This window comes from Mugil cephalus, chromosome 3 (assembly GCF_022458985.1).
Source record: "Mugil cephalus isolate CIBA_MC_2020 chromosome 3, CIBA_Mcephalus_1.1, whole genome shotgun sequence".
NCBI classification, from domain to species: domain Eukaryota; kingdom Metazoa; phylum Chordata; class Actinopteri; order Mugiliformes; family Mugilidae; genus Mugil; species Mugil cephalus.
In genome coordinates, this window is record NC_061772.1 from 18163030 (window position 1) to 18181561 (window position 18532).

Genomic DNA, 18532 nt, shown 5'->3' on the forward strand with positions numbered 1-18532 from the left:
CATGGCCCCCAAACTAAAATGAGTTTGACACCCCTGTCCTACAGCAATGGACACAGTCTGCAGATTTCTTCACTTGCAACAGAATTTATTGTTGTAAAATAATATTTTGGTGTAGTATCAGGAGTAGGACTGGTCGACTTTCTAAAGGACTGAGTATATAATGTTTATGGTTTTTAAGTCTGCAGAGAATGAATGGAAGTGAATGGAATGTCCTCTGAAGTCATGGAAACACGAATGTGTGTTTATGCGCGTGTGTGTGTGTGTGTGTCGGCGGATTCCCATCACAACCAAGATGGCGGCGGAGCGGACAGCCGGCTCGGCACGGTGACTGACAGAAGAAGCTGCCTCGCTCACGGCTATTCTCCGAGAAGGAGAGGTGCGGGGGGAACTAAATAAATAACAACAACAACAACAACAGCCGGCTGTCACGCCTCGCCGGTAATGCAGCAGCACCGGTAGACGACGGACACCGGTCGAAGTTGTGCGTGAGGACCGATTTTGACGTTCACTAACGGGGTAAGTAGAAATGATGAGCCGCTATGAGCAGTGACTGAGTGGCTGCTGAGAGATTTACCGAACAGCTGCCGGCTGCTAACTAGTCCTGGAACAAGCTAGAAATCTCTGTTGCTTACCGTGTGAACCTTAAAATATTATTATAATTATTTTATCTGTTTAATCTATATGTCATTCAAGCCCTTGCAGCATTTAACCCTCCTACCCTCTCCTCATTGTTCATTCTTGAAGCCTAGCCACAGGTTGTTTTCTATAATTCGTGACTATTTTAATAATCCATTTAGCCAGACTACAACAAACATCAGGTCATATAACTGTTATAACCACTAGCATGCGGTCCAGAGCTAAAAATAACCCAAAACACCACACTCTTCAGTCCACGCACACCCTATTGCCTAAACATATATCAGGTTGTTCAGTTTTTTTTTCTTCTTCTTTTTTATGCACAGAAAGGTGCATTTCATGTGAGGGATTTGCAGCACGGTGTAATTTTATGCCACCGGTATGACTGTCTGAGAATTTGTGTCAATGCAAGGTGAACAAACTGAGCTGCAAAGACACGCACCAGGAGTAGAGCTCACGCCTAATGAAAACCATCAGATAGCAGCGTTTGTGCTTGGTGGCGTTGGCAGCTGCTTCTGTCTGGAATTCATATGCTGGATTACTTCACAAGAAATTTGCCTCTGCGTCGTTTAGTGGTGTCGCACGGGCCAGACAAGTCTGGTCAAATCGTACATGCGACAGAAATACCCTCAAGCCTGTCATTTGGAAACCTCAGCTCCACCCACCAGAAAGATAACCTGCACCGAAAACCCATAAATTCTCTGTCTGCTCTGCTTCTTTTTGGGGCTTCTCATTCCCCTGCCATTATGAAATTTCACATAAGAAGACCTTGTTGCTGTGCACATGATGGAAAGGGTGACTTATTGCATTGTCTCTTCATGTTTGGAATGTGTCAGAGGAAGATAAGTCATATTTTAAATTGTAGTCCAGGACAAAAAAAAAAAAAAAAAGAGTGACTGCATACGTTGCTGGACCTGGCTGTGCAGTCATGTGGCAGAATTTACAGCAGTGAGTTAAAGATCAAAGGGATACACAGCTAGACCTGTCTGACTAGTTGAAGACTTCATGTAACCCCGGTTCCTCTGATCCTGACACCAGGGGTGTCTACCTGCTGTTTACTTATAACTGACACCAAATGCACTGATGGTTTCAGTACCTGAGGCGAAGGGTGAACGTTATTCTCAGTTTGTGTATTTCATCGAACACATATAAAGTGGGAAAACAGCCTTCAGAGCTGTAAGTTACCCAGGAAGAGACTAGTAGCTAGTAGGAAGAAAAGAGACCAGTGGCAACCAGAGACCACGGGTTGTTAACAAAATTCACAGAATTATTGCACTGAAAAAAGTAGGCTAATACAAAGTTGAACTAATCCTACCTTTGAAGCGATGACCAGTAGGGGCCAGTGACACATTTGATTAACATAATGACGCAAGCACAGATTCTGTAAATGTTAACCGCAGGGAAACACCATCGACAACTTTAGGTTCTACCATATATTCTTTTCAAAAAGAGACTACTGCCTGCATAAGAGCTACTTTTTGTGATCTACAAGGTATTTTTTTATTTAAATTAAAAAAACTGTTCAAGGTCTTCTACAAACCAGAAAATAAAATGTTGAAGGGCAGCAGTGCTCTACAATGACTATGTCCTTCTTGTTTCACTCTGAAACATTTTGGCTTGAAAATAGATTAGAGAGCATGAAATGTAAACAAAATTTGAGGAGTTGTACCAATGGTTGGCAAAAACAAACAAACAAACAAACAAAATTGGCGATGTAAAGTAGGTAGGTGTTAAATTCATCTAATATCAGATTTTAGGTGACGACCAATGGCTTTGGGTAAACTCAGGTGGAGCGGTGGCGCCATTAATGGTATTATGTTTTCAGGTAGAAGTGAGGTCAAGAAAAGCTAGCTTCGCCCATATGCTAGCAATATTTTTAGATTTTAAATTCTTCTTCGCTCAGGTCAAAAAGCAACCAGCACTACGATCTACTAGCGACTTGAGCTTCATATGAATGTGTCTGTGTCTCTGGCTGTGAATGCATGACTGATACTGTAGCCTTTTGTTGAAATCCTGAGATTCCTATCAAACTATGGGTGTCCCAGGATACACAGTATGGGCCTTTCCACAAAAACCTAGGTCAGGTATTCAAAGACTTAAAAGGAGGAAAACTGCTATGTTCATCGCTTTCCACAAGTTATTTTGAGATGAAACCACAGCAGAGTTATGAAAGCTCTATAAATGGTTTCCCACAAGTTGGTGTAAGTAACTTGTGGGAGTAAGTAGGAAGATTATCTGCCAATTTGAGTTTCACCAAGGTCATGGGACACATTGTTTACACATTGTAGACTTCAAAGAACAACAGTTTCTAACGATGCCCCTACATTTTTCTATAATGTCTTTAAATGCCGATGTGTTTGATTGAGTATTGGCTCATAATTTCAGTTGGAGATAGTGTTAGAGATGGTAACAGACTAGAAGAGTGGCAGAACTTTTTTTTGCCCTCTCTGTCGTGCCTCTTTGTCTTTCCAATGGTTTCTACAGCATTGTTGATTGATGCAGCATGGTGGTTCTGAAAAGACGCATTTTAGGTTGTGTTTTTGCTCTACGAGTATCAACGATGAATGGAAACATTTAGTTTAGATTAATGTTTTAAGTATTTCATCAATAAGATGTATTCAAAATGTATGTATACAGAATTTTTGACCAAGTTTGTGACACAACCACTGAAAGATGATTTGATTTAAAACTTATGATGATGATGATGATGATGATATAGGAAAGATGGACAATTTAAGCAAAGCCATATACAAAGTGACAATCTAGAGGTAAAATGTTCCGACAACAGTAGTAGTGAAAGCCTCCTATAATTAAGTGAAATAATTTAGCAGCTGAAATCTCAGATTGATTCTCAAAATTCTTCAGGACCATATGAATCGGAATTGAAGTGATTCAGGAAATTTTAACTCTTTATAATTGGTTGTTTAATGTCTTGAACCAGTAACAACAGTAGTTTTAGTTTTAAGTAAAATTGCTCCAAACTGAAATATCTCTTAAATTGACTGATATAGAATCGAATCAAGACCCTGTGAATCAGAATAAACTCAGTTCAGGAAATCAGAAGCGAATAGTGAAACTCAGCCCTATGTCATAGCACAGCCTACTCTTCTGTTTAATGTAGTCAAAACGAGAGTCTGTAATAGAAAACAATGGCTTATATAGATGTGCATGCATAACAAGTGAGTGTGGGATCACATGTTCACAGGGAATACCATCCACAAACACTAATTAGCTGTAAGCTCAAAGTATTGTCTGCGGGGAAAAGGACAGGATATGTCCTCAGTTGGTGGGTGGCATGTGGTGTTCAGTAGGGATGATTCACAGCTTTTAGCAAAGTCATCTGTGAGAACCAAGCTGCAAACTCTGGTGCTGAAAAATGAGCCATGAGCTGAGCTGTCAAAAACTGTTTTTCCTTGAATGGCCGCTCGAGACTGGTTCCGAACATGAGCCAGTCCCCATAGATGATCTCCATCTGTGCAACTTCACAGAAATAAACATGTTTTCGGCCTGGCACGCAAAAACAATGTTTTGGTCTTTGTAGCTACTTTCTCCATTTGTGACAACTGTACAAGGATGGATTTTTTGATGCCTCCATAACCATTGAAGTAGAAAAACATTTTTCGCCTTTTTTGTCGAATTGCATTAAAGTCTGATTTTCGAGGAGTGTGACTTCTGTAGATTTAACTAAAACTTTCTAGATTTAATTAAAACTTTCTTGTGTATAAGCTTGCAACAATCAAAGCTCCACTGGTGCAGGTTGTAATTGTTTCTCACATTATTGTGCAGCTGCTGTGTGGTCTGCTGGGCTCACACAGGTAAGAGATCATTCCCCGCTATTGCATCCATTTCCTCTTATTGCTCTGACTGAAGACATGACTAAATTAACACTGCCATAGTTAACAAGCTGCAAATAAAAAGACATTCTTTGAATGCTCATTCAAATCATTTTCTCTTACCTGGAAGCAAAGCTACCGGCTTGAGAATGTTTTCTGCCAACCAGGGGATTAAAAGATCAGACTGGGAGGCAGGGCAGGTTTGTGATATCGGGTTTCCTGGAGACACGGTGTTTAATTCCCACAAGCCTACTGCATTAGCACTTCCTCGTGCTAATACTGTACACAGAACCATGATGGTAACCTCTCATACAGTGCTCAGGACAGGGAACTGTGACTCCTCTGTTTACTTTGATTTCTTTCCAATTGAAGATTATGATCCCAAAATCAGGTGGTTTATTTTCTCACTCTCAGTTACGTTTCTTGCTTAAGTTGTGGTTCCCAGTTGTTGGCATGTCTCACAGATGAAACATAAAGTCTGCAGGAGCCTTCACAAATAGCTGAGGTCTAAGCCACCGTTGCTAAAACCAAAGTGCAGGTAGGCAAGTACAATTTAAATAAAGTACCAACAAGAAAATGCTCATGGACCAAATACGTTGATTTGAGGCTAATTAGGAAATTAGGCAGATACATTGACTGATATTATTAGATTCATTGCAGTTAAATAGAAAAAATGTTGAAGCACAGGCCACAACCTTTTTTGGATTGATGCTCCAAATATGATGGTTAATGGTGTATGATAATAACATAAAAACATAATACATTGTTAAAGCTCTAGTTTGTAGGATTAGGATGCTTTTTTTTATATCAATTCAGTGACAGATTTCAGTTTCTAAACAATGCTCCTCTGTCATGTTTTGAATCTGTCATGCAAACCCAGTCCCGTGAGACCTCGTGAGATTTCTAGTATGAGGATGCAGAAAATGGTCGGTAAATCTCAACATTTTATTAATTGATATCGGATCTATCAAAACTGATTGAGAGATTTGAATCAGAAAATATGTTTTACTTTAAAACCAGCTCTAATATTATTCATAGTTAAAGGGTCTGTTTGTATGATTTAGTGGCATCTAGTGGCGAGGTTGTATATTGCAACCAACTGAATACCCCTCCTGTTCTAATCTTGTAGAACTGTAACATCAAATTGTTAAATGCCCTATCTAGACTGGTGCCTCAACATACGGGATGCACTCTATGTGTAGATGTAAAAGCATACATTCTAAACTAACAAACACAAAAACAACTTACATCACATTCAGCTGTCACATAAACAGAATTTGGCGTGTTTCCTCCTTTTGTTTGAAATGCTTCTTGACAGTGTTTGCATTCTAGCTTTTCATCGCGTCTATCTGATCAGTCAAGTGGAACACAGAGCATCTCCAAACACAACTCTTGGAGTGTTTTTTATTTTCATTCACAAGTCACAGTGGAGCTGCTGGTGCAGCTGCGCGTGTGCATGTTGTTATTGCCTCGCAATTGCTGTAAAATAGACAAACAAGTGCTGTCAGACTCGGAATGTTTTCATCGACTTTGCTTCTCACATCATCTTTAATCTGTGCTGTAAATTATTCTGCTCAATTTCTTTAATCTTTTTTAGATACAATCAACGTGTGAGGTTAATTGTATCATCTGCCAGCAGGTAAAGTCTGTCCCTGCTGCGTCTCATGCTGCCGTATCACCATCCATCAGCTTAATTTGATGGAGCCTTGCACTCATACAAAGGTTCCATGAAACCTGAGTTGCAATTCAAAACATCTTTTGAAATGTAGGTTAAGACCTCGTACAGACATTTATTATGCTCACCAATGTCTTTCTAGTTGTATTAATTTATTCATAGAATAGAATAAAATACCCGTATTGTCATTACACAGTGCATAATGAGATTGCGTCATATATGGATCTGTCCCTTCAGGGTACAATTGCTGACCTTGACTCTGTTACTTCCATTTGCTACGTGTTGATCCTTCTTTCTTCATTCATATCTGTTACATTAGTCACACTCCTACTGTAAAGTCAAGTATCGTGTATAAAACCCCAACGCTCAGTGGCCCTGAGGATCCTCCTCCTGCCTCAACAAGTGCTTGATGTTGATGGGCTGTGTTTGATGCCAAAGCTGCGTGTAAACATTTGCATTCTTCGCTGAATAAAGCAGCAGATGTTTCTGTGGTTTAAGAAAGCTGTGATCAGCTGTGCCTTCGGTGTTGACGTTATTTTTTGAGATTTTGTTGTTAATTGGTAGTATCTTTAACGAGGTTAGTCCAGGTTTGAGGGAAATCAGTATTATTTCAGTTTAAAAAGATATTAAGAAGTATGATGACAATTTTTTGTAAATTTGCAAAACATGTAAACGAGTGAATGAGCATCTCAGTAACCTGCATGCCTTTGTGTTTTCTTAAAATAATATGTTAGGTGCAATAGTCAAAGATAAAAAAAAACAGGTAAATATCCCACTAAAATCTAGACAATGTCTTAATAGCTGCGTTTCCATTACAGTGTTTCGCAAAATAAAAGCGATATTTCTGTAAAATTGCTTGCTTTGTACGTGTTTCCATTGAAAGGTGTCTTGCGAATGAGCTGTAACTCTCGTAAAGTCTTGTCTCGCGATATCCCATAACTCTCTTAAATTCTCATCACATGAGACTTCACTTTGAGGACGATGGACTTCAATAAACTGGTTGCGTCATCTCCGGTGACGAGAAATTGCGCAAAAAAAGTGTTTCCATTGAATTTTTGCGATAAACTGTTGTATCAATACATCTGAAAAACCACCTCACGAGAGCATAAAAATGTTTAAGCAATATTTGAGAGGTTGTTCAAAATGTAGGTGTTTCTAATTACCATTTTTTTTATTGCGATATTGGGGTTTTGCTCATTTCAGGGGTAATGGAAATGCAGCAATTGCCAGATGACATTGAGTTTAGTCCTTGATGGTGAAATTAGTTTAAAATGTTGGTGATTAAGGATGAAACACACAAACAACAGAACTGACTGTGACAAAGCCTGATATATTAATGCCTCCCAACCACATCCTGTGCTTAATGTTTCCACATTGTACACCAACATTCATTATCTTAGTCTTATTGCAGTGTAAGGGCATGCACAGTTCTAGCTATCACGTATTAAAACGATGGTTATACCAGAATGGGAATCTGCTGAACTTGACGTCTTAAGGCTTCCTTTCAGCGGGCGTACCTTTAATTGTTTGGATTGTTTTGGGAGATGGTTGTTTAAAGCTTTGTCAGAATCAGCTTTTCAGTCAGGAGTGTCTGCAATGTTTGCACAAATGTGAAACAACACGAGTTGAATTTCAGTGTTCAGTCGAGAAGTTTGGATAACAAGTCAGGTAGAGATTACACTTTCACGTGGAATTGCTTGTTTCTCACAGAGGTTATCTTTCCTCGTGGATACTGTTCGACCTGATGCTGTTAAAAGACAAACGAGCTGAACGCCAGCCCCTCAGGGCTAACTAGAAGCAGATGCTTGACTTCCTACTGGCTTGTGTTTATGTTCTGGAGTGCATTCCTTTTCACCTCCTCCACGTGTCTGCCCTGCTGTGGCTGTCTCTGTGCTGGGTGTCTATACAGCTGTGGCCAACCTCAAAAACGAGAGTCCCTTTGGCGAGTTTCACTGGCTCCAGTTTCTGTGAAGTCAAAACAGCTGGAAATCGTTCCCCTGTCACGATGGCTTAAACAAAACCCTTGTGAAAGTGACAGAAGGTCTTTTGGGTCTGGATATCTTATCGAACTCCTCCCTTAGCTCCTACTGTGATTTGAAGTCAGCGAGTTTGGGCTGGGAAGCTTTGTCTACGACTCTGGCGCCGGCGCCTTTCATGTGGCCCATTTGAAAGTTCTTGGGCCTGTGGAGGCTTTGTCTTGCTCCCACACTGTTCTCTGCTCTGTGTGATTAGTGTAACGAATCAGAGAGAACCACCGACACCAGGTGATCTGTGCATTGAGCTGAGTCGCGCCAAAAAGTTGTTTAACACGTGCTTTACAAGGAAATATGTCATGCAAAGTCTTTGGAAGAAGCCAGACATTTGTGATTCAGAAATACCTAAATCAATTCTGTAGTCATTTAGAACCACAGCAAAGACCCATAAGGTGAAGATCTGAGCACACGCTCTAAACATTTACAGCCTTTTTCTGCTCGTATGAATCAGTCAGACCTCTCTTCTCTGTTCGGGCGTTCACCTCAAACTTAAGTCAAGATCTCCCTTACAGTCGGGTCTGCCAGCGAATTACGATATTTGGATTAGACCAGTTAAACTGTGATGCAAGTTTTCTTTCTTATGCGTCAGCCACAGTGTGAGTCACTGGTCTGCATCTCTTGGATGCAGCTCCTTGGAGGGAATCCAGTGATGATCGTTGCATGAAAAATCCATGAGCTTAAGGCTAAATGTTTCACACCCTTATGCCTTCTCGGCATATTGATGCATCTGTGTTGACTCTATCGAGATCTCAAAGTGTTTATGCTGAACTTTGGCTTAATGTTCACATAAAGCTTCAGGATCAGTACACCGTGTAGCCCACGCAGCCTTGTGATCATCCTCATGCATGAAGATTCACCGGAATGAAAGTTGGAACTGTGAAATTCATTTTTCATGCCGTCACCTGTGTCTCTGTGGTGCACTTATGTTGATTCCTTCTATTTTTGTAATATAGGGCAGTCCTGCTACAGACAATAGAGGCGGTTTGCTTTCAGCGAGAGTCCAGGACTGCCCCAAATAGGCGCATATAGATGCAATACTTACGTAACATGCGTCGCCATGCTGCTGCTTTGGCATGTGTTGTATTTTTAGCGGACAGACAACATAGCCGGGAAGAGTGTCATTCTTTGGCCGTCGTGTTGCTCTGTCGTCAGCGTGACGGAGGGGTTTCACTAAAGAACCTGATACTGCTGAAATAAATTGGGTCAACATCTGTTTTTTTTTTTTTTTATTTGTTGTTACACTTCTATACTTTTTGAGGAGTTAACTGCACTTTCTGTGCGTTCATGAGACAATGCCAAGGTGGGGTTTTCTGTCAGTTGAGTCATGCAAAGTTTCCCTGGTCATTTGCAAGAAGTAAGATATGCGTTGTACTGGCCAACACCCTGCACTAGTCCACCCTTCGCTTTATCCTAAAGTGCATATGAAATTATTACTTAAATAGCCTACACTTGCTTTGAGTAATTCAGTCTTTATGCCTAGGACTGTTATGCAACTTTATAGATGTCTTACCTTGTTTATCAGCTTTTGTAGACACTTGCTCACCTATTGTGTTAATTGCAGAGCGATTAATGTTGTAGGCAAATGCAGTGGTTTGCACCACCGATAACGGCTACTCCCATCAAATCCAACTTTATTTAGTCACTCTACCAAAGTCAGGGACACACTGATGAAGTTTTAATGAATAAAACCAAATTTTGAATAGTAATGATTGAAACAATTTATCAAAGTCATCTCTATGACGTGACATCAAGACCGTGACGGAATCAGTGTTTGGAAGCTTAAAGTCTAATAGAGAGATAAAAGTTTTGTTTTGTGACCCTTTCAAAATGTAAGTTTCAAGGTTTTAGAGGCTTATGTGCAGCAGTTTTCAGACTGGTTTGGTGGTTTAGCAGCTGTCAGCTCGGCAGGAAGGCTTGAAACGCGAGCGTGCTGTCTGTTAGAAGTGTTTCTGTGAGTTTGCGTTGTGTCCCTTTTCCCCTGTGGGTTCTGCCAGGTGCTCCAGTTGCTCCCATAATCCAAAGACATGCACGTTAGGTTGATCTATACTGGAGGTAGGTGTGCTTGCCTTGTGATATTGTAACAACCTATCCAGGCTGTATCCCCCCTTTATCACCCCAAGGATAACTGGGATTAGCTCCAACCTCCTATAATAGGTCATGAAACAATGGATCACCATTTGCAATGTTTCAAATCTGAAAAACAATGCAACAGTGACAAATTTGAAACTGGAAAAAACACTGATTAAAAGGGAGATGCACTGTGAACAAGGGAAACTATGCAAGTCTTCAAGACCTAGTTTCGCTGTTTTCATTTAATTTTAAGCTTTCAAAATATTTGTTTTGGTTTATGGCACGATCTTGAGCCCACACAGCTGAGGTCTCATATTAAATCAGTGCTTGAATTGAGAAATGCCTCTTTGTCCGTTTAGCAATTTGCTCAATTCCTGGACAAGCGTTTCTGAAAGAAAAGCGAGCACATGTCCCACATCCTGTACTCTTGAGTGTTTCTCCAGTGTGTTGCAACGTGAGTGTCCCAGGAAACTTTATGAGCCGAGTGTTGGGCAGGAAGTCGAACACAGGCCGTGATGTTGGACTCGGGATGATGTGCAGATGTGTGGCCCTTGGAGCTCCCGTGGTCACCCCCGGTCTAACCGGGTGTTCTCTCACTCGTGGCCGCGGTGCGATGGTAGATTTAACAGATTTTGTCTGAAAGACGCCTGATCCACCCTATTTTCCATCACAGCTGACCAGACATCACTTGGCACAGAAAATCAGCTCAATTTGCCGTGACTGTTTTCTCATTGGTTTCCCACAGTGAGGAAATGATGAGGCGAGATGCACTTGTAATCTGAGTGTAGGAGTCAGAACACAGTGAACCAGCGTTTTCTCACCATCTGTCAGGAGCCGGGACATAGAAAGAAACACACATTGCTCTTTGAGTGTGAACGCAGGTCATTAATCCCGCGAAGACTAATAAATACACAGCTCTTCTCACCAAATGTTCAAAACAGCAAACTGTAAACCAAGCGTCGTTAGAATATCGCCTAATTACAGACGTTTAGGTTTAAACGGTTTAAATGTGCAGAAACAAGAGCGTTAGACGACATTTACAACCTGGAGATGAATAGAGGTCAGAGCAGAGAGAGGACACGAGAGAAGTGTGATGACGTCGATAAAAAGACTCTTTTATGTGACATCAGCTATAATCTCGCCTCCAGACTGGAGTTGGCAGCTTTTTCACCTTTCCCCCCTGAGTCAACGCATTTAGACTCGCTAACACACCCCGTTAATTAAATCTCTCTTCCCACACCCTCTGTGACTGCATATGGTTGGAATCACAGGCCTCATCCAGTTACATTATTCACAATTAAGTAGAGCGAAATGTCTCGTGTTGCAAAATCCAGCTGCAGACGATCTGGTCGAGAGATTCTCGCTGACTGTGCCGTCAACAGCTATGCAAATTCCGTTTGTTATCTGAATATAAAAACTTTACTGTGTTTATCGCGTTGATACACATTTCTCACATTCTTCCTAAGTTTCATCTGGACCCGCTGACACACACTCATTTCCTGTAGGCAGACTGAGACTTTACGCCACAACAGCCCAAAGCTACAAAAAATTAAATTTAGGCAATTTAGCAATTTAGGACTGAGTGACACATTCATGTAAAATGCAAGAAGAAATGAGCATAATACACTCACAACAGGTCTACTGCTGAAGGCCAAACTGTTGGTAGAAAATTATTATTAGTAAGACACAATTTATTGAATGAAACTGCGATGCGTTTGTTTTATCACTGCATCCGTTAAACAGTCTCACAGTGGGACTGAATAAATCTTATAATGGAAACAAGAAAGCACACGTTTAACTTTTTTTTTTTTTTGGCTGAGGCCTCCAGCAGCAGCTGTTTTTAGACATGTTATAGTTTCTCTAACACGCCATTAATTTCGTTCTCTTCTGTATCTTTGGCCCACATGCAAATCTAGTCTCAGTGGTTTCGGTTCTTGCTGTTCTCCTGAAACAGGCGACCAGATTGTGACACAGCAAACAATCGCTCGTAAAGTGTATCAGATTAACTCTGCGCCGTTTGATGCACGGACCGTTGTCAGAGCGTGGCGAATGTGTTTCAGTCTCTTTGTTTGTTTGTTTTCTCAAGAACAAAATGTTCTGGTGTTGTTTGGACTTTCACCGCACGTAACAATTACTGTGTTGTTTTCTGTTTTTATTCTCTCATTGTGGAACGTTTAGCATCACGTTTTCCAGCAGTGGTGCAGTCGGGACATGCCCTTCTTATGATGGATTAAGAAAACTACTCTTTGACTTTTATCACTCTGCTTAATAGAGCCCATAATATCACAAAGCCTCTAAGCTGAGGCGTTTTATGTGGCTCTGGTCTGTAATTGAGGCAGAATTTGAAGTGTGAAGAAACACCTCACTGCTCCCTTTTTAAAATGCACACTCAGGTCTGTGTAGCCAGTCAGGCTTTTAACTGAGCTTCACAATTATAGAAAGGTTTCAAAACCTTTTACACCAACTGTTCTGTCCTCTTCAGAGCCTCGGGTGTCCTTGAGCTGGGGCGTTGAACCTTCAGCTGATCACGGGACCTAAAGTTGGCACGGTTAAAGGCCACCCGCTAACTATTTAAACTCTAAATGGCTGCTTGGTACCTAATGAAATACCCTCTCTTCCTCATGGTTTTGTCCTCTCTTTTCATTTGCCCTTATAAGCAGTGAGATTTATGAGAAAGATTTTTTATTTTACGGTCAAAGCAAGGACACAAGAACCATCTGTACCTGCCACCACAATGAAAATCAATCTCCCCTGACCCCTGTATCTCTTCCTCTCGCTCTGTCTCTTCCTCTTCCCCTCTGAAGGCAGTTGGCGGGGATGGGAAATGATGGAGGACAAAGGCCCTCGTGTAGCCGACTACTTTGTGGTGGCCGGTCTGACAGACTCGTCCAAGCCGTTGGACCAGGAGATCCACTTTGATGACGTCTGCCACAAGACGGCCAAGCCCAAAGCGCCCATCACCGACGTGGCGGTGGTGATCCGCTCGCTGGGCGAGGAGGTACCGCCGGGGTACACGTGCATAGAGACGACACCGACCGGCCAGTCGGCCGATCTTAACAACGGAGGCCTCATGGCGCCCCAGATCTTCCTGTGCTACCGGCGAGGCTGTGACAAACCGCCGCTCATTGACCTGGGGTAAGCTCCAAAAGAGTTTTATTTTGTTTCCTCTGAAGTTTGTTTAGTATTCAAACAAGGTGGCACTAAATGGCACAGGAACAAAACACTGCTCACTTGCTGAAAACTGCTTTGTGCTTCAAGCACAAATTACAAATTACAGCAAAGACTGGTGTAATTTAATTTGCGTGAATTTGGTAAAACTAAATTAGAATGTATAATTTAGCCTTTGGGATGAGAGCGGAGCAGCCAGACTGATGAGGGGGGCAAGTTGCAGAAAAAGGGATGAATGGACGATGAAGCCAAATGTGAAATAAAGGGATCAAGTTAGTTCAGTGCATCCGGAAAGGGATGAATGCGTGTACCAAATTTCAAGGATATCCATCCAGTGGTTGTTAGGATGTTCCACTAAAAACCACAAATGAGAACACGATGCTTTTAGTCCCATGAAGAAAAATACTTAAACAGCAAAAGTGAAACAAGGGCTGATTGCAACTCATTTTTGCATTTGCATGTTGAAACTGCAGCACCATCTTCTGCTTCGACTGTCATTTCAGTTTCACAGCATTTTCCAGACAAGTTAAGGAAGATTGCTTCATCTTTATGCAGTGTCTGAGCGGACCTAAAATGTGCAGCATCATTTGTCTTCTATTTTCTCTTCTTATTTTGCCAACCGCCCACAAAATGTTGGCGTGGAGCTGCTCCGCTGGGACGGAAGAGTTACAGCGATGTAGTCGTACGCGTCATCTGAACGCTGTGGAGCTGAATTGGTTGGAGGACAATCCAGTTGCTTTCAGAGATATTTTATTTTCTCTATATCAGTTGAAACGCGTCCCATCCTGAAATCCAAATGGCGCGTTACCAGACTCATATTCTCGTATCACGTCAAAAATTGAGTGTGACTACATAAGGCTAAGGATTATCTGCAGCTCTCTCTGCATTGTTCTTGCTCTTTATATAACTGCCATCCTCCTACTTGTGTTCTCTGTGAAAAAGGTGAAGTAATGTGGTCCAGAAAAGCTCTGAACTGTGGAAAGTGCTCTGCTCTGTCTGAAAATCCTCCCGTGCGGCAGTTTTTTTTTTCCTGTGTGCCTTGCAGCCGTTCCTCACGGTGATTCTGCAACAAAAGGAAGTGAAGCACTGCTACAGGTGTCCCCCTCAGCAGCGTCTTTTGAACCGTGTGAATGCTATTTGTTCAGTCCTCGCCCGCCTATAGCTGACAGAGGCAGGTGGTGACAATGCTAAAGAGGCTCACGCTGGCCTCTGACACAACGAGAGTGCAGTGCTTATCGGGCACTGACACAGAGCCAGTGCCCAGACAGTATCAGCAGCTTTAGTGTGCTGATATCCCCGAGGGGATGCACTTCTCAGACACTTGCAGGACTAATGGGAAGCTGAGTGTGTGGGTGAGCAGCTGTAGCCATCCGTTAAATGCATTTTTACTTATTGCTCCCTGTAATGGGGAATCTTTGCTCAGCCCGCAACAGGAACCGTTAATATCATCCGTGACAGTCGGAGTTCATTTAGGGAACATTTGGAAAAATACATTGCAGAAAAAGTCCAGTTGAAGTAAATATTATTAACAATTGCTATGTAAATTATGAATCCTCTCCATTGAACCAACATGGATGACACTGGACCTGGTTCTTCTAAATGAATACGGTCAATATTATTAATTACAGTTGTGCTTTTCTGCTCTGAAGCGTCAAAATCAATGCTGTGGGAAAGGTCTTTTACAAGGAAAGTGTCCAGAATTGGCTCTGTGCTCTGCTCCTTCCAGTGTTTTATTAAGCTATGTCGTACCAGAAGTAATCCACTTCTGTTTAAATACAGATGTGCTTCTTTTAAAAATATTGCGCAAAGCTCTAACAGACCTCTCTGTTTGGAGAGGTCTGTTCAAGGTCTAATTGAACAAACACAAAGGGCAGTTTGAAATTCTACAGAAATGGTCGATTCTGTCAATAGAGAGAGGATGTGAAGTGCAAGACAAAACGTAAAATCCCATCGCCGACCACTTTCAGTTCTTTTTTTTTTATTTATTTTAGATAGTGCCACAAAATGACTTTCAAGTTCACTGGAAGCAGTAATAAAGGATAAGTGTATAATGAAAGTACAAAGTGGGATGTTTAAAAATACTGCCACTTCTACGTACCTCTGAGTCCTCATAAGTGGTTTGGTTTTGGTGTAACATGTCATGATTGAAAGTGGACTGCTTAGGTCAAGTCGTAATTCAGGGGTACGCATGGTTGAAGTACAGCCAGTTAATTCCTGTCCTTTGAGCTATTAACCAAAACAGAACTGTAGACCGTAACAGTCAAATTACAGCTTCTTTATCGATTAACCAGCCTGAAGGTAGGTCTGGACTTGATTTTGAGTGCTGCAAACCCACTCAACCCCACGCATTCAAAAAGAAATGCAAGACAAACAGGCTTTGCAGCTGACAGTTGGTCACTAGTGGAGTTCTAGGCTCTTGTTGCCTTTCTATCCCTCATTTTCCCACCTCATATGTCTAAAAATATTCCTGGTGTAGGCAGGGAGCTCGCTCTCCTTGCCGTCATCCCTCTCTACAAAGTGAGCGACTCCTCTGCTCCACCTGGGTTCACCTGATGCTCCAAGCCCATTATCAGTTAAACATTTGGGGTCTCAGTGCCTGCGTCATAGGTCAATTAACCTCATCAGCTGCTCCCTTTGGTCACTGTCTCAATCGTGCTGCCCCCGAAATTAACATTAGTTAAGCTTGGTGCCCGTCCACTTCGCATTGCTCAGAGATTTCTTAGAATCCTGGCACCGGCTGCAAAAACAGAGCAAATTAGACCAGAGAGCAGAGAGATTCCAAGACTACGCAAGTGAATAAATGAATAGTTCGGTGGGTTCTGATTAAAAGGGAATCACAGGTGAGCACAGCGACACAAAAATGCCTGCTAGTCCATGGGAAACAGTGGCGGTGGATGATCTCAGTGATCAAAGGAAAAAATCCAGTCAAGTAAAGAACACTCTCCCGGAGGAAGGCATATCATAAAGGGAAGTCCTTGTGAGAGCGAATGCATTTTGCACATCATTCATATTCATGACCCTCAAGAATAGAAAGGCTAGAGTTGGCTTTTCCCCTGGAACAGCATTCTTTGGCCAGATGAAACTAGGATCCTCTTCCAAAGCGTTCTAGTGAAGCATGGATTCAATTCCTTCATGTTTCATGTGATATCTATGTTTAACTTGTTGAAGCTTGAAGTAAAGCTGGGAGTCTGCACTTTAAGGAGAAATAACACGAATTGTGTCCCATATCGATGATCCTAACTGAATAAGAAGAAGACAGTGAATATACAGGAAGTGCAGGAATACACATATTGATTTTTTGCTGCTTCTAATAACCACGATCCAACTTTCTGTCCATCACTCGTCTTCCTCAACAAAACTCTTGTACTAAAAGAAAAGGTGTATTTTTTATTTAATGAGTAGAGATTACTGTTGGTTTGGATTCACCCCGAGTGCCCTGTGTTGAATTGCTGCTTGGGTTTTTGCTAGTGTGTTGCTGTTGCCTGATGTGAAATGTGCCAAACTGCCAATCTTTTACCACCACATGCAATTATTGTGTCACCAAGAAACAAAACGCATCCATGCACGGGAAGGAGGAGAATCAACTTGTGTCCCCGCTAGTGTGTCAAAATTAACAACAAAACTCAACACAATTTGATGGCAGACTCATGAGAGCGGCCAAAGTCATTGAGGTCAAACTGGCCCAGAGGCTGAAGTCTCACTGCCAGCTCATAAATCTCTTATTGGTAAATCATAAATTGCATCAAATGCTCCTTTGAATTTTACGAGGTACACAGCTAACAAATCAACTCCTTTTTTTTTTGTCAGCCACTAAAAGCTGGGAGAAATGCCCAATTTAAGATTTAAACGTGGAGCTCCACCTTATCGGCCCAGTGAGATAATAAAGTACATCAGTCAGTTCTAACTGCACACTGATGTGGTGTTTTGTTTGGCCTCCTCCCACAGTGTGCTGTACGAGTGGAAGGAGCGACTGAAGCAGGGCTGCCACCTCATCCAGACCACACCCTCTGGCCGCCCGGCCAACATCAGCGGTAACTCCTCGCAGCGCATCTACGTCACGTACCGCCGGGCGCCTGAGAGCCAGCAGCACGCCGCCCTGGCTGTCACCGACATCTGCATCATCATCCCCAGCAAGGGTGAGACGCCCCCGCACACCTTCTGCAAGGTGGAGAAGAACCTCAACAGCAGCATGGTGAGTCAGGGAGCCTGTGGTGTTCGATCACAGTTTACATTCTGTTTGGTGAGGCATTTCTCGGTGGAGTCCAGATATTTCCCGCAGCTCCAAATACGTTTGGATTCAGCAGAAGTAATTTTTAAGATGAATTTATACACCCAGAGCGTCAAACGTTACTTGAGTCGAATAGATTTAGTTTTTAAAGATCAGATATTGGTTGACAAATTCCTTGAATTTATTTTGTAAAACATAGGCCATTTTCTGCATCCTCTTACCAAAAATCCAAAACATAACAGAAGCACACTGAGAAGAAGGAGCAAGAAGTACTGTGTTAAAAAGTGGAAAAGAGCAAATGCAACATGTGAAACTAGTGGTAAAATACTGTAGAAATACAACAAATATCTGGAACCAGTAACAACACCAGTTTTAAGCAATGTGAAATATTTCTAAATAACTTCTAATCGAATAGATTCAGGAGATCGGTAGTGATACCCAGCCATATCAGTGGCTGACCTCAACTAACGAGTGGTTAGTTAATGACAAAATGAGATGGACGACTAGCAACTCAAGGGGACACCCACCTCTCACTCAAACCAGCCTTGATAAAGAGTTTAAGAGTTTCTCCCCGGTACAGTCGTCATAAATGGAGAAATTGTCCATTTAGTAGATTATTTCTACTGTAAACATGAACATTGTGACATCGAGATTCACTAATTTTTGAACCCAGCATCTAGTGGTCATTAGAGGAACAACAGCTTTACTGTCTGGAAAGTTTCAAACATTTATAGCTTAGTTTTTGTATATATTGCACATTGTTCTATTTTTAAGTGTCTTGACTATGCATGCGCCTTAAATAGCCTCCCAGGGCTAATTGAATTTCTTTTAAAATTGTTTTTGCTCAATGTGCTTCCCTGTCATATTCTTCTTATGTCCTCTCTCTCTT

General features: G+C 41.8%; 1 protein-coding gene across 4 annotated transcripts in view; it reads left to right on the top strand.

Annotated features, from left to right (window-relative positions):
* The first annotated feature begins 289 nt into the window (after positions 1-289).
* The window catches only part of LOC125005085 (C-myc promoter-binding protein-like), a 66827-nt gene continuing 48584 nt past the window's right edge, over positions 290-18532 (top strand). For all 4 annotated transcript variants that reach the window (XM_047580058.1, XM_047580060.1, XM_047580059.1 and 1 more), the window contains exons 1-3: positions 290-516; positions 13052-13382; positions 17361-17607. In XM_047580058.1, the coding sequence (XP_047436014.1) occupies positions 13072-13382; positions 17361-17607 (558 nt within the window). In that variant the 5' untranslated portion in view covers positions 290-516; positions 13052-13071. The remainder of the gene's footprint in view (positions 517-13051; positions 13383-17360; positions 17608-18532) is intronic.